Here is a 19,822-nt window from a genome sequence, read left to right on the forward strand (position 1 = left end):
TCAAAGAACTCCGGCTTATTAGTGATTCCCAGAGCCCAAAAAAAGTCTGCGGGCTATAGAGCGTTTTCTATTCGGGCTCCAGTACTATGGAATGCCCTCCCGGTAACAATTAGAGATGCTACCTCAGTAGAAGCATTTAAGTCCCATCTTAAAACTCATTTGTATACTCTAGCCTTTAAATAGCCCCCCTGTTGGACCAGTTGATCTGCCGTTTCTTTTCTTTTCTCCTCTGCTCCCCTTTTCCTTGAGGGGGGGGGGCACAGGTCCGGTGGCCATGGATGAAGTGCTGGCTGTCCAGAGTCGGGACCCGGGGTGGACCGCTCGCCTGTGCATCGGCTGGGAACATCTCTACGCTGCTGACCCGTCTCCGCTCGGGATGGTGTCCTGCTGGCCCCACTATGGACTGGACTCTTACTATTATGTTGGATCCACTATGGACTGGACTCTCACAATATTATGTCAGACCCACTCGACATCCATTGCTTTCGGTCTCCCCTAGAGGGGGGGGGTTACCCACATATGCGGTCCTCTCCAAGGTTTCTCATAGTCATTCACATCGACGTCCCACTGGGGTGAGTTTTTCCTTGCCCGTATGTGGGCTTTGTACCGAGGATGTCGTTGTGGCTTGTGCAGCCCTTTGAGACACTTGTGATTTAGGGCTATATAAATAAAGATTGATTGATTGATTGATTGAAATCCCTGGGTGTGTGTGTCCCATTAGGTGTTAGCCCTAGCAGCCCAGCTGGTGTCACTCCTCCTCAAGCACAACCAATGGCTCGTCCTCTCTGCTGTGTTGGCCAGCTCTTTAATGGCCTGTCTGTGAGCCTGCCCCCTGACTCCAACCTCCCCAAGGAGCTTTGCTGCTGTGCTTGCTACAAAGCCCCTACAGCCCACCTACACTGGGCGCACCCTTACCCTTACCATCCAGCCTCGGTCCTCTGCCTCAGCTGCAAGGTTGGAATACCACAGCTTCTTGCGTTCATTCGATTCTTCGATGGCATCCTCCCACGGAACTGTCAGTTCAATGATATACACAAGCTGGCAGGTTTCAGACCATAGGACGAGATCTGGACGCAGCGTGGTTGTTGCGATCTCTTGGGGGAAAATGAGCCTCTGATCTAAGTCGACTAGCATCTGCTAGTCCCTGGCTGCATTCAATGGGCTTGGATCAAGATTTGAAGGTCTCGTCTTCAGCTTTTCACCCTCCCGAACAAACGCTGGTAGGTGTCGGTACACATCCTGGTTGTTGATGGGTTGGGCGTTGATGGATATCATCCTGCACTCAAGTTTGTCAGCTAGACATCTGAGGACCTGGTTATGTCTCCACGTATATCTGCCTTGAGTGAGGCTGGTTCTACAGCCAATCATTATGTGCTTGAGTGTTGCTGGGGTTGTACACAGGGGACAGGATGGGTCCTTTCCAAACCATTGTTGCAGGTTTCTGGGAGATGGTAGCGCATCATATGTTGCTCGAACGATGAAACTCAGCCTGTTGGATTCCATGCCCCAAAGTTCGCTCCACGTGAGTTTCTTCTTTTCAACACCCTCCCACCTTGTCCAGTGGCTCTGTTTGGCTTGTGTTGCGGCTTTGGAACGTCTGGCTGTTTCCTCCTGATGACGCACTTCCTCTACAACCATAGTTCGACGTTCGGTCGCAGATGCCTTTTGCCAGAGAGGAGTTACGGTTCCAAGGCCAAAGCCTCCTCTGCCTTGTTGGACGTGGCCCACTACATCACGATGGAGCAAAGCTGATTTGGCCTGTAGCACAGCTGTGACTGTGGTCCACTTCCATACATTATTTATTTAAATCTCTAGAGTCTACATCAACTTCACATCCATCCGTCAATTCAAAGTTTAGTTTTTTTTTTTTTTTTATGTTTCTTTTGTTTGTTGGTTTTCTGCCCTTTTTGTCAAAGAAAACTGTTTTTTTATGGAAAACACACTAAATATGCAAACTCTTTCACAAAAAAATATTTTTCAAAGTGGAATATTTGATGTCAAGTAATGGGAGCCTTGGATAGGTCAATAATTCATAACAAATATTGATTTTGATTCAATATTATGTTTTGAACAATGACCGTAACAGGTTTGTTTTAGTAGTCAACATTGCAACTTTTTTAAATGACATTTCACCTTTAAGCTTTTTTATTCCACTTTTGTTATGTTCTTGTTTTTTTTAATAGTATTTTTAGAATGTGTCGTGGGCCTTTAAAACATTAGCTAAGGCCACACTTTTGCTATAGACAATAAAAAATTTAATCTGATAAGTCTAAGGAAAAAAGGTTTATCATAACGCACAGTCAGTATCTCTGCTTCAGTAAACAATGACGGGGATGATGTCAGCGATGCAAGCGACACTTGCTAACTCGTCAGCCACTTCTCCAAGAGACTCCTTTTATACACTCCTCGCACACTAACACTTCAAAAGGCATATATTTGTTGACCTGCAAACTATGTTTTTGGGGTGGAGGAATCTGGTCGGGTGCTGGTTAGCTTGATGCCAACAGCTAGCATGTCTCCATCCTCAAACGATGTCGGAACAGCGGGAGATAAAAGTGAAGTTTCCATGGACTCACAAAGACTAAAACAAGTCATTTACTGGAGACGTGGCACAGGATGAAGTTAAAAAGGTTGACTTTTGACATCCCCTCGCGGTAAAGTTGTCCCAGTGCAAACTGAGGCATTATTTGTCATTGGCAAAACTTTCAGTGAATCAATATTTAAGAAATTGTAGTGGAAAGTTCATTACTTTGAAGACGACCAATAAAAACGCGGAGAAGGCAGGGTCGGTAAAAAAAAAAAAAAAATCTCCCAGGGACGCGCGGACTTACGAAAATGTGCGTCCTTTCTGATTTCAATGTGTAAAAAGACACAAAAAGTGCGTTAACGCCAACAGTGTAATAAGTTCAATGAGAGGTTCTGTAGTCGTCATCTTACATTACCTCAGGAATTGTTATGCTTGTGAGTGCAGAGGTGAAACTGTGAAGTGTCTCAATGCATATTGTTTTAGCTGAGCTGCTAAAGAAACTTTAAAAAAAGCCCACCTATGCAGCAAAGATAAATGAGTCACTCTGGATAGAAACATATTGTGTGTGGGGGGCGGGGGCGTGGCCTGCGGACCTGCAGCGAAGCGGGGTGTGCCAGGACCGGCTTTGAGATCAGCGAGAGGTGCGTAGATGGCCCACCTGGGCGCGTTTATCTAATCACCTGTCGCTCTGTTAAAGGCAGCAGCCGGGAAGGAGAGGGGTGGTTGATGGCAAGACTGACAGACAGAACACACAACGGCTGAAAAGCACCAAGAGACTTTGCACATTTGTGAAAAATAAACTGTCTAAAACTCTGAAAAGGAGCGGTGATGTCAGTGATTGGTGGTCCAAAGAACCCGGAGGAGCAAGACCTCCACAATTTGGCGCCTAACACGGCTGGACCACCGGAGGCGGGGGAGGGCACCCTGACGGCTCTCGTGGGCGTGTTCGCTGAGGTGGTAGCGGCAAGCCGCCAACAGCTCGAGGAGGCCCGCCAACAGTGCCAGATCCTGCAGGCGTTGGCGGACCGGGTGGCCGCGGCACGGCCCATGTCAGCAGCCGTCACTGTGTAGCGCATGGGGGAAGAAGACGATCCCCATGCCTTTATGGACATCTTTGCGGCCACGGCAAGAGCATGCGCGTGGCCGGAAGAGGAGTGGGGGGTGCGGCTCTTGCCACTCCTGGCGGGAGAGGCGCAGCGAGCGGTGCTCAGCCTGCCAGCGGCCTCCAGGGTGCACTTTGCGGACCTGACGAGGGTGGTGCTGGACTGGATGGGTTGCACCGCCGAGGAGTACCGACACTGGTTCCGGTCCATGCGTCTGGGGGAGGAGGACAGGCCATTCACCTTTGGCCAGCGGCTCCAGGAGGCGGCGACGCGCTGGCTGCAGCCGGGAGAGGGAGATGGCAGGCTGCTGGACCAGATCATCCGGGAGCAGTTCCTGGAGGCGATCCAGAAGTGGACGGCCGACTGGATCCGGTACCACCGGCCCCGGAACCACGGCTGAAAATTAAGTGTGTTCATGGGGATGTGCACGAGTACCCTATGGTGCCAGGGCAAATTTGGCATGAGGGACAAAAACACAGGGTCAAGGTAGCTGTAAGTACGCACCTTTCGCACCCCGTAATTTGGGCACAAATTGGCCGGGGTTTAACCATCTACTGACACAATGCGTGGGGGTGCGTTCACGGACCGTATGAAAGGGGAGTATCCGCGCAGTTCTCAGTGGCGACACGGGTCCAGTCGACACTGCCGAGTGGGGACCGGCAGGTGCTTCGCGGGAAGCCCACCCGGCCCCCCGCTGGCACCCTACGGAAGATGTTCCCCTCGAGCAGTCCCGAGATGAAACTTTGCGTCCGGCCTGGGACCAGGTGGATTACATCGACTGTCAGCTGGTGCGCCCGGGAACAGTGCAGGTATTTCCGCCATCTCCAGGTTTGGGACGAGATCCTTCCCCAGGTGGAGGAATTCAAGCACCTCAGGGTCTTGTTGACAAGTGAGGGAAGAATGAATCCTGATATCAACAGACAAATCAGTGCAGCGTCTGCAATGATGTGGACTCTGCATCGGTTCGTCGTGGTGAAGCCAACAGAGAATGTTAAAGCCCAAGCTGTTCCCCTTTCTTCAACTTTAATCACCGCTTTTTGAATCTTCTTTTCTCTGTGATGTGTATTTCTGGCTCTCTTCCACATCACTCTATCATCACAAACAGTGCCACCTCCACTAACCCTTCCACTTCACTAAACACTTCATGTATCATTATTGAAAACAGTACTGGACTTATTATACTGACTTGTGAGGGCAAGAAGGAGACTTTTTCACCCTAACCAGGAAGGCGCCATCATCCTGTCTAAGAATATAGACTACTGTTTAAGTCACATTTGACTAACTACACTAGAGCAAGCCCGGTCACAGGCAATTACAGAGCCTGCTAGTCCGGGTGAGGAGTCAGTTAAGCTAGAACTAGCCAGCACCAGGCTGGATAATTCCTGTACGCATAGCAATTTTCTTAGAATAACACACAACTCACATAATGTGTTTTCTGTTGTGAATGTGTCCGGGGTAGATATGCATTCTACTGAGGTGGCAAATCATGATGCGTTCAGTCGATCGCAGCATCAAGCAAACAATCTGAAAATTCCCGTCGTATCAATTCCTAGATATGGTCGAAACTATTTAAAGTGCACTACGTATAATAAACGCAACATTATTAATATTTCTAATACGGATAATTTAAACAAAAACTCGTCAAAACAGCCCAATACTTATAATATGGGCTTTTTAAACATAAGATCATTGTCTCCCAAAACGTTATTAGTTAATGAGGTCATTAGAGACAACAATCTTAACGTCATTGGTCTTAGCGAAACCTGGCTCAAACCAGACGAATTTTTTGCGCTAAATGAGGCATCTCCTCCTAACTATACGAATGCGCATATTGCCCGTCCCCTTAAAAGGGGTGGGGGGGTCGCACTAATATACAATGAAAACTTTAACCTTACCCCTAACCTAAATAATAAATACAAATCGTTTAAGGTGCTTACTATGAGGTCTGTCGCACCGCTGCCTCTCGATATGGCTGTTATCTACCGCCCCCCAGGGCCCTACTCGGACTTTATTAATGAATTCTCAGAGTTTGTTGCTGATCTAGTGACGTACGCAGACAATATAATCATAATGGGGGACTTTAATATCCATATGAATACCCCATCGGACCCTCAGTGCGTGGCGCTCCAGACTATAATTGATAGCTGTGGTCTTACACAAATAATAAATGAACCTACGCATCGCAACGGCAATACGATAGATCTAGTGCTGGTCAGGGGTGTCACCACCTCCAAAGTTATGGTTCTCCCGTATACTAAAGTAATGTCCGATCATTACCTTATAAAATTCGAAGTTCTGACTCATTGTCAACAAACTAATAATAATAATAACTGCTATAGCAGCCGCAACATTAATGCCGCCACAACGATGACTCTTGCTGACCTACTGCCTTCGGTAATGGCACCATTCCCAAATTATGTCGGCTCTATTGATAACCTCACTAACAACTTTGACAATGCCCTGCGCAAAACCATTGATAGTATAGCACCGCTAAAACAAAAAAGGGCCCCTAAAAGGCGCACCCCATGGTTTACAGAGGAAACCAGAGCTCATAAATTATCATGTAGAAAGTTGGAACGCAAATGGCGCGCGACCAAGCTTGAGGTTTTCCATCAAGCATGGAGTGATAGTTTAATATCGTATAAACGCATGCTTACCTTAGCTAAAGCTAAATATTACTCAAATCTCATCCGCCTCAACAAAAACGACCCTAAATTTTTGTTTAGTACAGTAGCATCGCTAACCCAACAAGGGACTCCTCCCAATAGCTCCACCCACTCGGCAGATTACTTTATGAATTTCTTTAATAAGAAAATTGAACTCATTAGAAAGGAGATTAAAGACAACGCATCCCAGCTACAACTGGGTTCTATGAACACAGATACAACTGTATCTACGACGGATACTGCAATACAAAATAGTCTCTCTCTTTTTGATGAAATAACATTAGAGGAACTATTACAGCGTGTAAGTGGGATAAAACAAACAACATGTTTACTTGACCCACTTCCTGGGAAACTTATCAAGGAGCTTTTTGTATTATTAGGTCCATCAGTGCTAAATATTATAAACTTATCACTTTCCTCTGGCACTGTTCCCCTAGCATTCAAGAAAGCGGTTATTCATCCTCTGCTCAAAAGACCTAACCTTGATCCTGACCTCATGGTAAACTACCGACCGGTGTCCCACCTTCCCTTTATTTCGAAAATCCTCGAAAAAATTGTCGCACAGCAGCTAAATGAACACTTAGTGTCTAACAATCTCTGAACCTTTTCAATCCGGTTTCAGGGCAAATCACTCTACGGAGACAGCCCTCGCAAAAATGACTAATGATCTACTGCTAACGATGGATTCTGATGCGTCATCTATGTTGCTGCTTCTTGATCTTAGCGCTGCTTTCGATACCGTCGATCATAATATTTTATTAGATCGTATCAAAACACGTATTGGTATGTCAGACTTAGCTTTGTCGTGGTTTAACTCTTATCTTACTGACAGGATGCAATGCGTCTCCCATAATAATGTGACCTCGGACTATGTTAAGGTAACGTGCGGAGTTCCTCAGGGTTCGGTTCTTGGCCCTGCACTCTTTAGTATTTACATGCTGCCGCTAGGCGACATCATACGCAAATACGGTGTTAGCTTTCATTGTTTTGCTGATGACACCCAACTCTACATGCCCCTAAAGCTGACCAACACGCCGGATTGTAGTCAGCTGGAGGCGTGTCTTAATGAAATTAAACAATGGATGTCCGCTAACTTCTTGCAACTCAACGCCAAGAAAACGGAAATGCTGATTATCGGTCCTGCTAAACACCGACATTTATTTAATAATACCACCTTAACATTTGACAACCAAACAATTACACAAGGCGAATCAGTAAAGAATCTGGGTATTATCTTCGACCCAACTCTCTCGTTTGAGTCACACATTAAGAGTGTTACTAAAACGGCCTTCTTTCATCTCCGTAATATCGCTAAAATTCGTTCTATTTTATCCACTAGCGACGCTGAGATCATTATTCATGCGTTCGTTACGTCTCGTCTCGACTATTGTAACGTATTATTTTCGGGGCTCCCTATGTCTAGCATTAAAAAATTACAGTTGGTACAAAATGCGGCTGCTAGACTTTTGACAAGAACAAGAAAGTTTGATCATATTACGCCTATACTGGCTCACCTGCACTGGCTTCCTGTGCACTTAAGATGTGACTTTAAGGTTTTACTACTTACGTATAAAATACTGCACGGTCTAGCTCCGTCCTATCTTGTCGATTGCATTGTACCATATGTCCCGGCAAGAAATCTGCGTTCAAAGAACTCCGGCTTATTAGTGATTCCCAGAGCCCAAAAAAAGTCTGCGGGCTATAGAGCGTTTTCTATTCGGGCTCCAGTACTATGGAATGCCCTCCCGGTAACAATTAGAGATGCTACCTCAGTAGAAGCATTTAAGTCCCATCTTAAAACTCATTTGTATACTCTAGCCTTTAAATAGCCCCCCTGTTAGACCAGTTGATCTGCCGTTTCTTTTCTTTTCTCCTCTGCTCCCCTTTTCCTTGAGGGGGGGGGGGGGGCACAGGTCCGGTGGCCATGGATGAAGTGCTGGCTGTCCAGAGTCGGGACCCGGGGTGGACCGCTCGCCTGTGCATCGGCAGGGAACATCTCTGCGCTGCTGACCCGTCTCCGCTCGGGATGGTGTCCTGCTGGCCCCACTATGGACTGGACTCTTTCTATTATGTTGGATCCACTATGGACTGGACTCTCACAATATTATGTCAGACCCACTCGACATCCATTGCTTTCGGTCTCCCCTAGAGGGGGGGGGTTACCCACATATGCGGTCCTCTCCAAGGTTTCTCATAGTCATTCACATCGACGTCCCACTGGGGTGAGTTTTTCCTTGCCCGTATGTGGGCTTTGTACCGAGGATGTCGTTGTGGCTTGTGCAGCCCTTTGAGACACTTGTGATTTAGGGCTATATAAATAAAGATTGATTGATTGATTGATTGACTTTTGCAGGGCTATCTCGGAGCCTATTGTTGGTCAGCAGAACAGGGACTTGAATCCCGGAAACTCAGAATCAACGTCTGATGTTCTTACGACGGAGCAATTCAGGGTTTCTTCACAACACGTACAAATACATAAAAATGAAGCAAAATGCTTCTGGCAAAATACTGCTTGCACATTTGACCTCGTTCTTGGAAATACTGGTAGATTTGATTGAAATGTGTTTCTTTCACAGAGCCAGTTCAAAGCATTGTTCTCAAATGTTTAGCAGGGTTTCGGTCCAGTCTCTGGAACGGACATTCCAGAAACCTGCCTGAAACCCTTTGAAAGCAGTTTTTTATGTGTGTTTAATATTGTTGTCTTGTTGGAAAAGCTGCTTGTGTACAAAGATCAGCCTTTTCACTGTTGATTGGAGGTGAAGCAAAGTCTCATCTGACCAGTAAACGTTTGTCCCAAAAACTGCTTGAACGTGTGGGGGTCTTGTAAGTAAGTCTCTTAAACTAAAGCACTTGTCAGCACGGACTGACAGACGTGGCATGAGTTTTCAATGCCGGGGACAAACAGTCAGCCTGGCTGGATGTTGAATGTCTGTTGAATATCCAACTTGAAACTAATTTGACCTTTGTTTGGCATTTGGCAACCACTCCAGTGGCACTGAGAGTGGACTCAGCCAAACTACCTTTAGGTAAATGTTGCAATTGTCAAGGCCAATAAAGAAATTGACTCAAAAAACGTTACACCATAGGTAAAGTAAGGCTCTACTTTTCCGCAAGTTGTACTAGCTTGATGCTAATATACATTGGCTTTGCTATTGACATGCTACTGATTAGCATTAGCAATTTCTCATGACATTAACACCCACCAAATTAGTAAATTAAAACTATAACTAAGATGCGCGTTTCAATCAAACAGCTGGTGCGTACATTCACACTTTTTTGGGCGCAACAAAAAACACAATGAAATTACACTACTGCCATCTAGCTATTGGACTTTCAACAGTAAATACAGTTTGATAATATGATAATAAAATAAGATGTAACAAAAGGAAAACAGTTATCAAAACAGGCTCATTTTTAAATGTTGCAATAACAATTGAGATTTAATTACAACAAACAATTTATATTATTAACACACACAAAAGTACAGAAAAGTGGTACCGTTGAGGACTGGTATCGATTTTGAGGTAGCGGAATTTGTGCCGCATCGGTTTAAATGTGAACGGTACCCATCCCTACCAGCAAGTGTTGTTGCACTGGAAACTAATTTACAAACACAACTTCATCACAAACAATACTCTATTATGGAATTGTTGTTATATTAAAATGAGAAACAAATCCATCTTTGTACAGCAATGGTTTGAAAAAGGCATTTGGTCGCTGATGCACTTATTGACTGATAAAAGCTACCTACTCAGTGGCCTAGTGGTTAGAGTGTCCGCCCTGAGATCGGTAGGTTGTGAGTTCATACCAAAGACTATAAAAATGGGAGACATTACCTCCCTGCTTGGCACTCAGCATCAAGGGTTGGAATTGGGGGTTAAATAACCAAAAATGATTCCCGGGCGCGGCTACCGCTGCTGCCCACTGCTCCCCTCACCTCCCAGGGGGTGATCAAGGGTGATGGATCAAATGCAGAGAATAATTTCGCCACACCTAGTGTGTGTGTGACAATCATTGCTACTTTAACTTTAAGTATTTTATTATTTGAAGATTTCATTAAGTACGACCTGCAAATAGACAAAAATATTTAAAAACTAAATAAAAGCTTTCGTTCAAAATATTCTAAATACAGCATATAATGTTTTTCAGAACTATTTTCTAAACGTTCTGGGCTTTTGGTGGATGGACACAATATTACAGATTTGAAACTCTGATATTAGACAATTCTTTACTATTTCTTCTTCACTGTATTTTCTCTGGAACAAAACAAACAAACAAAAAAATACAAATAACTTGAAAGCTTCCATTCTTCCAAAAGCAAAGGAGTTCATTTAAGAAAAAAAAAGACGGAATAGACCACTTAAAATAACTTTTAGGATGTTGTTTTGCAATTGAAGACAACACTTGTTCCTTCTGTGATAACAAAATAAACAGTTTACTTTATGAATGTATGCAAAGTAAATCTCTGTGGGATGATGTACAATATTGGCTTTTGCCTGACACTCCACACTTGTTTTCTGAAATGTATATTGTTTTGGGGATGTTTAAAGAGAAAAAAAACAAAACAACATAAAACATGTTTAAAACACAACAATAGGGATTTTTTGTTTAATCCACAAATGTAAGTTTGTAAAAACAAAACCATCCTTCCACAAACAATTCAGTCATTTTTTCTCACTTTTCTATTGCATAAAGGTCTGGGGACATACATATAAAACAATCATCATATTACAAATGAGAGTAATAAAGATAATTAATAAAATGGATTATAGAGACCCAACAAATGATTCATAAAGTCACACATTTTAAAATTGTATAAGAGACAAGTGTTCAAATGATGTATAAAGTAAATAATAATATGCTTCCTGAAGTGGTCCAGAAGATGTTTCACATGTGAACCAATAAATATTTATATCATATAAAGGTGCTAATCTATGGGATCTATAACAATTAGAAATAAAAATAATATGTAATACTTCAATATTTCAAACTATCTAATCTATTAATGTAGAAGCATGTTAACAAGATTGTCACACAAACAACAACAATGATGTCACACATGTTTTATGTGCTGATGTTGTTAGAAAGTCAACATTAAAGTCTTGACAGTTTATTTCAAATCCTGCAGTTTCATTTGCTGCTGCTGTTCTCACCAGCACACTTGTGTTTCTTACACTGGTACTTAGAAGACAATCTTTCACCACACACACTGCAACTCAACACTTTCTCTCCTGGGTGTCTTCTCATGTGTGCTACAAGGTTTGATGGGTCACAAAAGCTTCTGTTGCAGATTGAACAGGAATGTGATTTTTCACCAGTGTGTGTTCTAGTGTGTCTTTTCAAATGTTGACTTAATGTAAAACCTTTACCACAGGTTGAACAGGAAAAAGGTTTTTCACCAGTGTGTGTTCTCATGTGTACTTTCAAATGTTGACTTTCTACAAAATATTTACCACAGGTTGAACAGGAATGTGATTTTTCTCCAGTGTGTGTTCTCGTGTGTCTTTTCAAATTATGACTTTCTGCAAAACCTTTACCACAGATTGAACAGAGAAAAGGTTTTTCTCCAGTGTGTGTTCTGATGTGCACTTTCAAATATTTACTTCGAACAAAACCTATACCACAGATTGAACAGGAAAAAGGTTTTTCACCAGTGTGTATTCTCTTGTGTGCTTTCAAATGGTGACTGTGTACAAAACTTTTACCACAGATTGAACAGGGGAAAGGTTTTTCTCCAGTGTGTGTTCTCATGTGTCTTTTCAGATGCCAATGATCTTTAAAGGTTTTGTCACAGTGAGAACATGTAAAGTGTGTGTTGTCAGTGTGACATGTTGCATCATCTGTAGAGTCTTCATCATCAGTGTCAGGAGAGTGTGACGTTGTGTCCTCACTATCTGATAGTGGAGCTAAGATCTTGTCTGCTTGTGATCCTCCACAGTGGTCTCCATCACCGTCTGTTGTCATGTGTTGAGTTGAGCTGCTGCTTGGAGGCTCCGCCTCTCTCTTCTCCTCATCATCTTCACTCTTCACAGGGACACCAGTCACTGGGAACTCCACCAGTCCTTCAATATGATCTCCCTCCTGACTGATGCTGTGTTCCTCCTCTTCCTTTTTAATGTGGGGGGTCAATGAGTCTTCCTCTTCCTTTTTACAGGGAAGGGTCTGTGTCAAAGAGGAAAAGGAGAAGCCAGAGGGTCCGTGGTGCCTGGTCGTCCTCTTTGGTGGATCCTCCTTCACCATCCTGAAGCTACTCTCCTGTTTTTCAGGCAGAAGTTGTTCTTCACAGACGTCTGCAGGACACAAAATGACAAACGTGCTTGAGAAATGTCCAGATTTGCTCAGTCGCATGAGGCATTCAGTAAGTCCACATGTACTTAGTATAACAAGTTATTATATGAATATGATCAATGATTTCTTAAAATAACAAGTTATTATATGAATTGGCCTGAAAACAAACACACTGCTCTTTACAACATTTAAGATGGCGGCGCGCACAATTGCAGCGGCTCATGGCTCTCCTCTTCAGTGCTATTCTTTATTGTTTTTCTACTTCTTTCTTACCTGTTCTTTCACTATGGGTTCTGTGTACACTCAGTACACCCGCTAGACACTTTTGGATATCGGCGTCAAATACCAGATATCGGTCTCCGGAGACTTTCACTACACGCACAACATCCCAGAAGACATAGCCAGATCTCCGGGCTCTCCGTGGATTGTAATCGGGTCTGGGAGGCGGCGCAGTCGGGGAAGGGAGAGGAAGCAGAAACGGGGCTGTAGGGCCGGTGTTATGCTACGGCTAAAGAAACAACCACACAATCCACCTCTACCGAGCCTGTTTCTCTGCAATACCAGATCCCTGGTGCATAAAACGGACGACCTGGAATTACAACTCGCTGGAAATCGCTACGTTCGTGACTGCTGTGTTTTGGCCATCACTGAAATGTGGCTTCACCCCAGGATCCCCGATGCTAGCCTGCAGCTACCAGGCCGCACTTTGCTCCGCTGGGACAGGACTGTGAACTCTGGTAAGAGCAGAGGAGGGGGCCTCTGTGTTTACGTGCATGATAACTGGTGTAACAACGGGACAATCATAGACCAACACTGTTCTTCAGATGTCTGTAAGATGCCATTATTATTTTCTACCGAGAGAGCTAACTGTAGTGCTTGTCAGGGCTGTTTACATCCCACCCGACACCAACGTGAACACAGCGCTCTCTCTCCTGCTGAACACCGTAAACAAACAGCAGCAGGTCCACCCGGATGGTGTTCACTTTATTACAGGGGACTTTAATAAGGCCAACTTAAAGACTGTACTGCCAAAGTTTTACCAACATGTAATGTGTTCTACTAGGGGAGAGAACACTCTGGATCATGTTTACACCAATATCTGGCACCTATACAGAACCACACTCCTCCCCCATCTCGTCCAGTCAGACCATCTTTCCCTCCAAACCTCTCCAGCCTACTTCCCTCTCAGACGCAGAGTTAGACACACCATAAAGACAGTTACAACCTGGCCTGAAAATGCCAAATACAGGAACTGTACTGGACTATATCAAGTTATGCATCGGGAATGTGACTGTCGATAAAATCATCCGGGTTTTCCCTTACCGGAAACCCTGGATGACCAGCCAGGTCCGCTCACTCCTCAGGGCCCGCGACGCTGCTTTTAGGTCAGGTGACAGAGCTCTGTACAGGGCTGCTCGAGCTGGCCTGAAGAAAGAAATAAAAAAAGCTAAGGCGGACCACAGGATGAGTATAGAGTCCCACCTGACCAGCAACAACTCACGAGAGGTGTGGCGCGGCATACACCACATCACCAACTTCAGAGGCTGTGATGTATCAACAGCAGACCTGAGTGCACCGCTAGCAGAGGAGCTAAATAGCTTCTTTGCTCACTTCGAGACCCCACAGCAGCACTCATCTGTTCCAGCCCTGCCCCCATCCCCACTGACTGTACAGGAGCATGATGTCACAGGGGTGCTCCTGGCAGTGAACCCCAGGAAAGCTGCTGGTCCAGACGGAGTTCCTGGCAGGGTGCTCAGAGCGTGCGCCCACCAGCTCACCTCCGCCTTTATCAGGATCTTCAATCTCTCCCTGGCCCAGGCAGTCATCCCGTCCTGCCTGAAATCAGCTATAAAAATCCAGGTGCCGAATAAGTCTCCCGTCACCACCCTGAATGATTACCGCCCGGTGGCCCTCACCCCGGTAATCATGAAGTGCTTCGAGAGGCTACTTATACAGCACATTAAGGACTATCTCCCCCAATATTTCGACCCCTACCAGTTCGCATATCAGGCGAACAGATCCACTTAGGATGCAATCACTGTGGCTCTCCACTTTGCTCTACACCACCTGGAGCAACAGCAGAGCTACGTCCGGATGCTCTTTGTGGATTACAGTTCTGCCTTCAATACAATAATACCAGACATCCTCATTACAAAACTGGACACTCTCAGCCTCCCCCTCTCACTAGTGCCTGGATTAAAGACTTCCTCTCCAACCAGCCCCAGACTGTGAGACTCGGCCCCCACCTCTCTTCTAACCGAACGTTGAATACCAGCTCCCCACAGGGCTGTGTGCTGAGCCCTCTTCTGTACTGCCTCTACACCTACGACTGAAAGTTCGACCCACAACAACAACAACCTCTCATAGTGAAGTTCGCGGACGACACTACGGTGGTCGGACTCATCTCAAAGGGGGACGAGGCAGTCTACAAAGAGGAAGTCCGGAAGTTGTCAGACTGGTGCTCAGAGAACAACCTTGCTCTTAAGACCAAGAAAACTAAGGAGATCGTTGTCGACTTCAGGAAACACAGCACTGACCTAGCCCCCCTCTAGATAAAGGTTGAGTGTATGGAGAGGGTCCACACCTTCCGGTCTCTTGGTGTCCTTATCTCTGACAACATCTTCTGGTCAGAGAACACTACTGCCATCACTAAGAAGGCTCAGCAGCGGCTGCACTTCCTGAGAGTCCTCAAGAAGTACAACCTGGACGCCAACCTGCTGCTGACCTTCTACCGCTCATCCATTGAGAGCCTGCTGACATACTGCATCACAGCATGGTACGGCAGCTGCACCACTGCAGACAGGGAGAGGCTCCACAAAGTGGTAAAGGCAGCACAGCGGATCACGGCAGCCCTTTCCCCTCCCTGATAGACATTTACACCTCCCGCTGCCTCAGCAGAAATACCAACATTATCAAGGAGAGCACCCTCCCTGGCTTTCACCTGCTTCCCTCAGGAAGGCGCTACAGGGTCATCAGGTCTAAGACAAACAGACTCAAGAAAAAGTGTTTTCCCCAAAGCCATAACCACTGTGAACTCTCATAGGCACTGATTTTATAGTTTAGCAGCTCTCTGTGTGCAATGTTTACTCTCCACCCACAATCTGAATGCTTCTGTGTATATGTATATAGTATAATATTTAAACATCACTGTGGAGGGGGGCGTGGTCAGTGCGCCTCCTACGGGAAGGGATTGTGTATGACCGGCTTCAAAGCCCAGCTGACAGGTGAGTAGATGGCCCAGCTAGGGTCAATGATCTAATCACCTGTCGCCTTTATCAGCAGCGTCCGAGGCCATGAGTGGAGAAAGGAGAGATGAGACACACACACGCTGGAGACACACGAGGAAGAAGCACGCTGGAAAGAGACTGAAAAGTCACAGAGCAGAGTGCTGTCACTGTGTGGGAGTGAAAATAAAGAGATATTCAGACAAGACTTCCTGTGCTCCAGTGCGAGTCTGTGGGTGTCAGGGGAAGCCACGGGAGAAAGACTGCTGCTACAATCACATTCTCAACATTCATTCTCAGGACTGGACTATGCATCTTACCTCCTTTTGCACTAGTTTTCTTTTTCTCTCCTTCCTATGTTTTGCATAATTGTAGACTGTCAGACTGATACTGGAGTTGCTTTTAATCTCATTGTACCTGTGTATAGTGACAATAAAAGCTTTTAATCTCATTGTACCTGTGTATAGTGACAATAAAAGCTTTTAATCTCATTGTACCTGTGTATAGTGACAATAAAAGGCATTTTATACTATTCTATTGACAGGAAAAGAAGACCACATTTTATGAGGGGTGGGCAATATGGCCTAAAATCTATATCGCGATAAATCCTCTTCCATCTGAGTGCAGCTGGGCTAGGCTCCAGCGCCCCTTGTGATTTTAATGTCAGTTACGTATGTATAAACTTGGAGAAAAGATTAGGTCGTTTACAGTGTAAATCTGTATTCTTTATTGTTGTCTCTGCGATGGCGCCATCTTGTGGTGGAGTTCACTCACTGCGAGTGCTGTGGGTTGAAAGTGGATTTCCTTTTGCTTTCTTGCCTTGAACCCCAAGTATGGTTTCTTTATTTATCTCGCCAAGCGACGTTTGTAAGTGTAACCGGGGATACCCACTGGATGTGGAACGGTGGCGCCAGACTCGCTACGTTTTTTGTTTTCAAGTCAATGTGTCAGTTTCCACCGCCTGGCTTCTATATTTAGTGGTCGACACAACGAGGCGATTCATTTGAGCTAAAATCTGCTCGTGTGGGACAGGAAGTCATGCATAAACACAAAATAAATGATCCAGTTTACTTTCAAAGTAGAATATTATGTTTAAGGCGGATGGTATTCTACACTTTGAAAATACCTAATGGACATGGAGTCAACTTGTCATAAGGTTTTCAGACCTAATTTCACCTCCTTGACACAAATGGATGAAAACATGCTGGTTCTAAAAGGCCCAAAATTAAAGAATCATATAACAGGCATATCCCAGGCAGCTATATGGAGGCCTGTACTTCAGCATTGTATTAAAATGACTAGTTCCATCTCCAACATGAACACTAACACTACTAACACTACTGCACACAGGAAAACGTGTGGAGGATAATTGCAAGTAGTCGAAACAAAGATTGTGAATGACTGACAAGAGGCTCACTTTGTTCATGTAAGTCTGCTGTGGAATTAACATGCTCAGGTGCTGAGAGCGATGCACAGAGTGAGACCTCTTAGTGCAATTTCAAATCCAGAGACCAAGAAGGAAACACACGGACATAGCAATGTATTGATGATGGCAAGAATTAAGTTATTAGGTTTATTTTCATTTACCGTATTTTTCGGACTATAAGGCACACTTAAAATCCTTTCATTTTCTCAAAGATCGACAGTGCGCCTTATAACCCGGTGCGCCTAATGTACGGAATAATTCTGGTTGTGCTTACCGACCTCGAAGCAATTTTATTTGGTACATGGTGTAATTATAAGTGTGACAGTGACGTGCGGTGAGGTTCATGACTGGTGAGGCACTGACTTCATCACAGTCAGATTTACAAACATATGAACCCTAAAGAGTATCTTATTCACCATTTGATTGGCAGCAGTTAACGGGTTATGTTTAAAAGCTCATACCAGCATTCTTCCCTGCTTGGCACTCAGCATCAAGGCTTGGAATTGGGGGTTAAATCACCAAAAATGATTCCCGGGCGCGGCGCCGCTGCTGCCCACTGCTTCCCTCACCTCCCAGGGGGTGAGTAAGGGGATGGGTCAAATGCAGAGAACAAATTTCACCACACCTAGTGTGTGTGTGACAATCATTGCTACTTTAACTTAACTTTAACTTTACACATACAAACTGTAGCACACAAAAAAGCACATTTAATAAAAAAAACGTTATTATGGTCTTACCTTTACTTATAAGTGCGGGAACAGTGGTGTTGGTGTTGGAGAAGTTGTGAATGAATGAAATATGAAATCCGTGCTGCAGTCTGCAGGTGTACCTAATGGTGTGTCCCTGCAGTCGTTCACGGCTCCTCCGGCGTGAGCATTGTTGTTTTTGCACTTTTTGGCTTCTTGTTAAGTGACTTTTTTTGGGTGGATTCGGTCTTGCACGTGGAGGGTTTGGGTGTGGGCTTTGGTTGGTGTGGCGCTCGCGTCAGGGGGTGCAGTCTGCGCGGGGGTGCATTAACCGGCACCAGGAGGCGGGACTACTGCGAGCCTCACACAGTGCGTCTTCGCAGCAGTTTTATGATTGCTCAGCACAAGAAATACTTTACACACATACAGTTGTTGACAAAATACACTGTACATTATACACCTCAGCTAACTAAACTATGGAAATGTATAATATAATTCATATAGCAATACGGTCTCACTGCACAGCAGGCCAGCAGTTAGCCGAGTCATTGCGCAATGCATGTTGAGGCACAACTGAGTGACGTGCCTCAACTGGCTGCTGATCACCGCACCGTCTCTTCTCAGTATTTGAACGGCAAATGTGAAAATTCAGCGATTTTGAATAAAAATAATCTAAAACTGATGAAGTTAAATGGAAAATAACTTTATAGTATAATCACTGGATACATATAACAATTTAATTAATTTTTTTTCTTTTTACATTTTTTTCTTTCCATGATGGCAGGTGAGGCCCCGCCTCACCTGCCTCCAGTGACTGCACGTCACTGAAGTGTGACCAGTTGATGGTAGTCACACATAAAAGATATGTGTAGACTGCAATCTGACGCCAGTAAATAACACTAAAATTTTAAATGTTCCATTGAAAATAAAGAACATTACACACGGCGCTCAAAAATCTGTCAAAAAGTTTTAGTAGGACTTTGAAGCCACACCGCTTGATGGATTGTCAGCCCATTACGGCTACCGTAGTCAGAGATACAAGTATTAGTATGGTGTGTGTATAACGACCGCAATATGGCACCCATTAGCAGACATTATCTGGCGTTTTGTTTCACAATATTAGCAAAAGCAAATTTTCTTACCTTCTGGTACCTGCTGATGTGTATTTGGGATCTGCATAAGTCCTGAAAATTTGCGCACATCCGCCATTGTAGTCTGTGCCGATGCCATAGTCTATCTAAGCTTCTTCATTTTCTCTATCTTCTTGTTATGTGACATTCATCCTCCACTGTTGCCATTTCTAATATAAAGTAGTGTAAAGTTCTTACTTATATCTGTCAGTAAACTCGCCATGAAAGCGCTAAAACATACCGGTGTAGTGAGTTTACATTATTCACCCAAGGAACTTTGGTTATTAGAGTTCCGGTCGGACGGTTTTTCACGGGACACATTTCGGGCGTTGTTGTTGCACTAGTGAGCCACGGATGAGGAGATGCTGCTCCGTTATTGATTGAAGTAAAGTGTGAATGTCATTAAAACAGTTAGCTCCATCTTTTGACACTTCTTCCACTCCCATCCTTGCACGCTACACCGCTACAACAAAGATGACGGGGAGAAGACGCTGTCCAAGGTGAGCCACGTAAATAAGATCGCTACAAAACGGCGTATCCTGAAGTGACCGTCAGAAAGTGACTTGAAGATGATGTGTAAAACATCATCTATGCAACATTTTGACCAAAGAACCACCATTACATGTTATGTAGACCACAAGGAAGTCTTTTACATTTAGAAAAAAAAAAAACGTATATATATATATATATATATGACCCCTTTAATGCGCCTTATAATCCGGTGCGCCTTCTGTATGGAAATAGACCTGACTAGACCCGCTCATCGACAGTG

The 19,822-nt window shown here is 44.6% G+C and overlaps 1 protein-coding gene across 6 annotated transcripts in view; it reads right to left on the reverse strand.

The window, feature by feature from the left end:
* LOC133582738 (uncharacterized) overlaps positions 1-19,822 on the reverse strand; it is a 214,199-nt gene that overhangs the window by 114,864 nt on the left and 79,513 nt on the right. For 2 of the 6 annotated variants that reach the window (XM_061936804.1, XM_061936779.1), the window contains one exon: positions 10,543-12,586. The exons of the other annotated variants lie outside the window; for them this stretch is intronic. In XM_061936804.1, the coding sequence (XP_061792788.1) occupies positions 11,427-12,586 (1,160 nt within the window). In that variant the 3' untranslated portion in view covers positions 10,543-11,426. Of the gene's footprint in view, positions 1-10,542; positions 12,587-19,822 lie in introns of those variants that run through there. 6 annotated transcript variants of the gene reach the window in all.

This window comes from Nerophis lumbriciformis, linkage group LG03 (assembly GCF_033978685.3).
Source record: "Nerophis lumbriciformis linkage group LG03, RoL_Nlum_v2.1, whole genome shotgun sequence".
NCBI lineage: Eukaryota > Metazoa > Chordata > Actinopteri > Syngnathiformes > Syngnathidae > Nerophis > Nerophis lumbriciformis.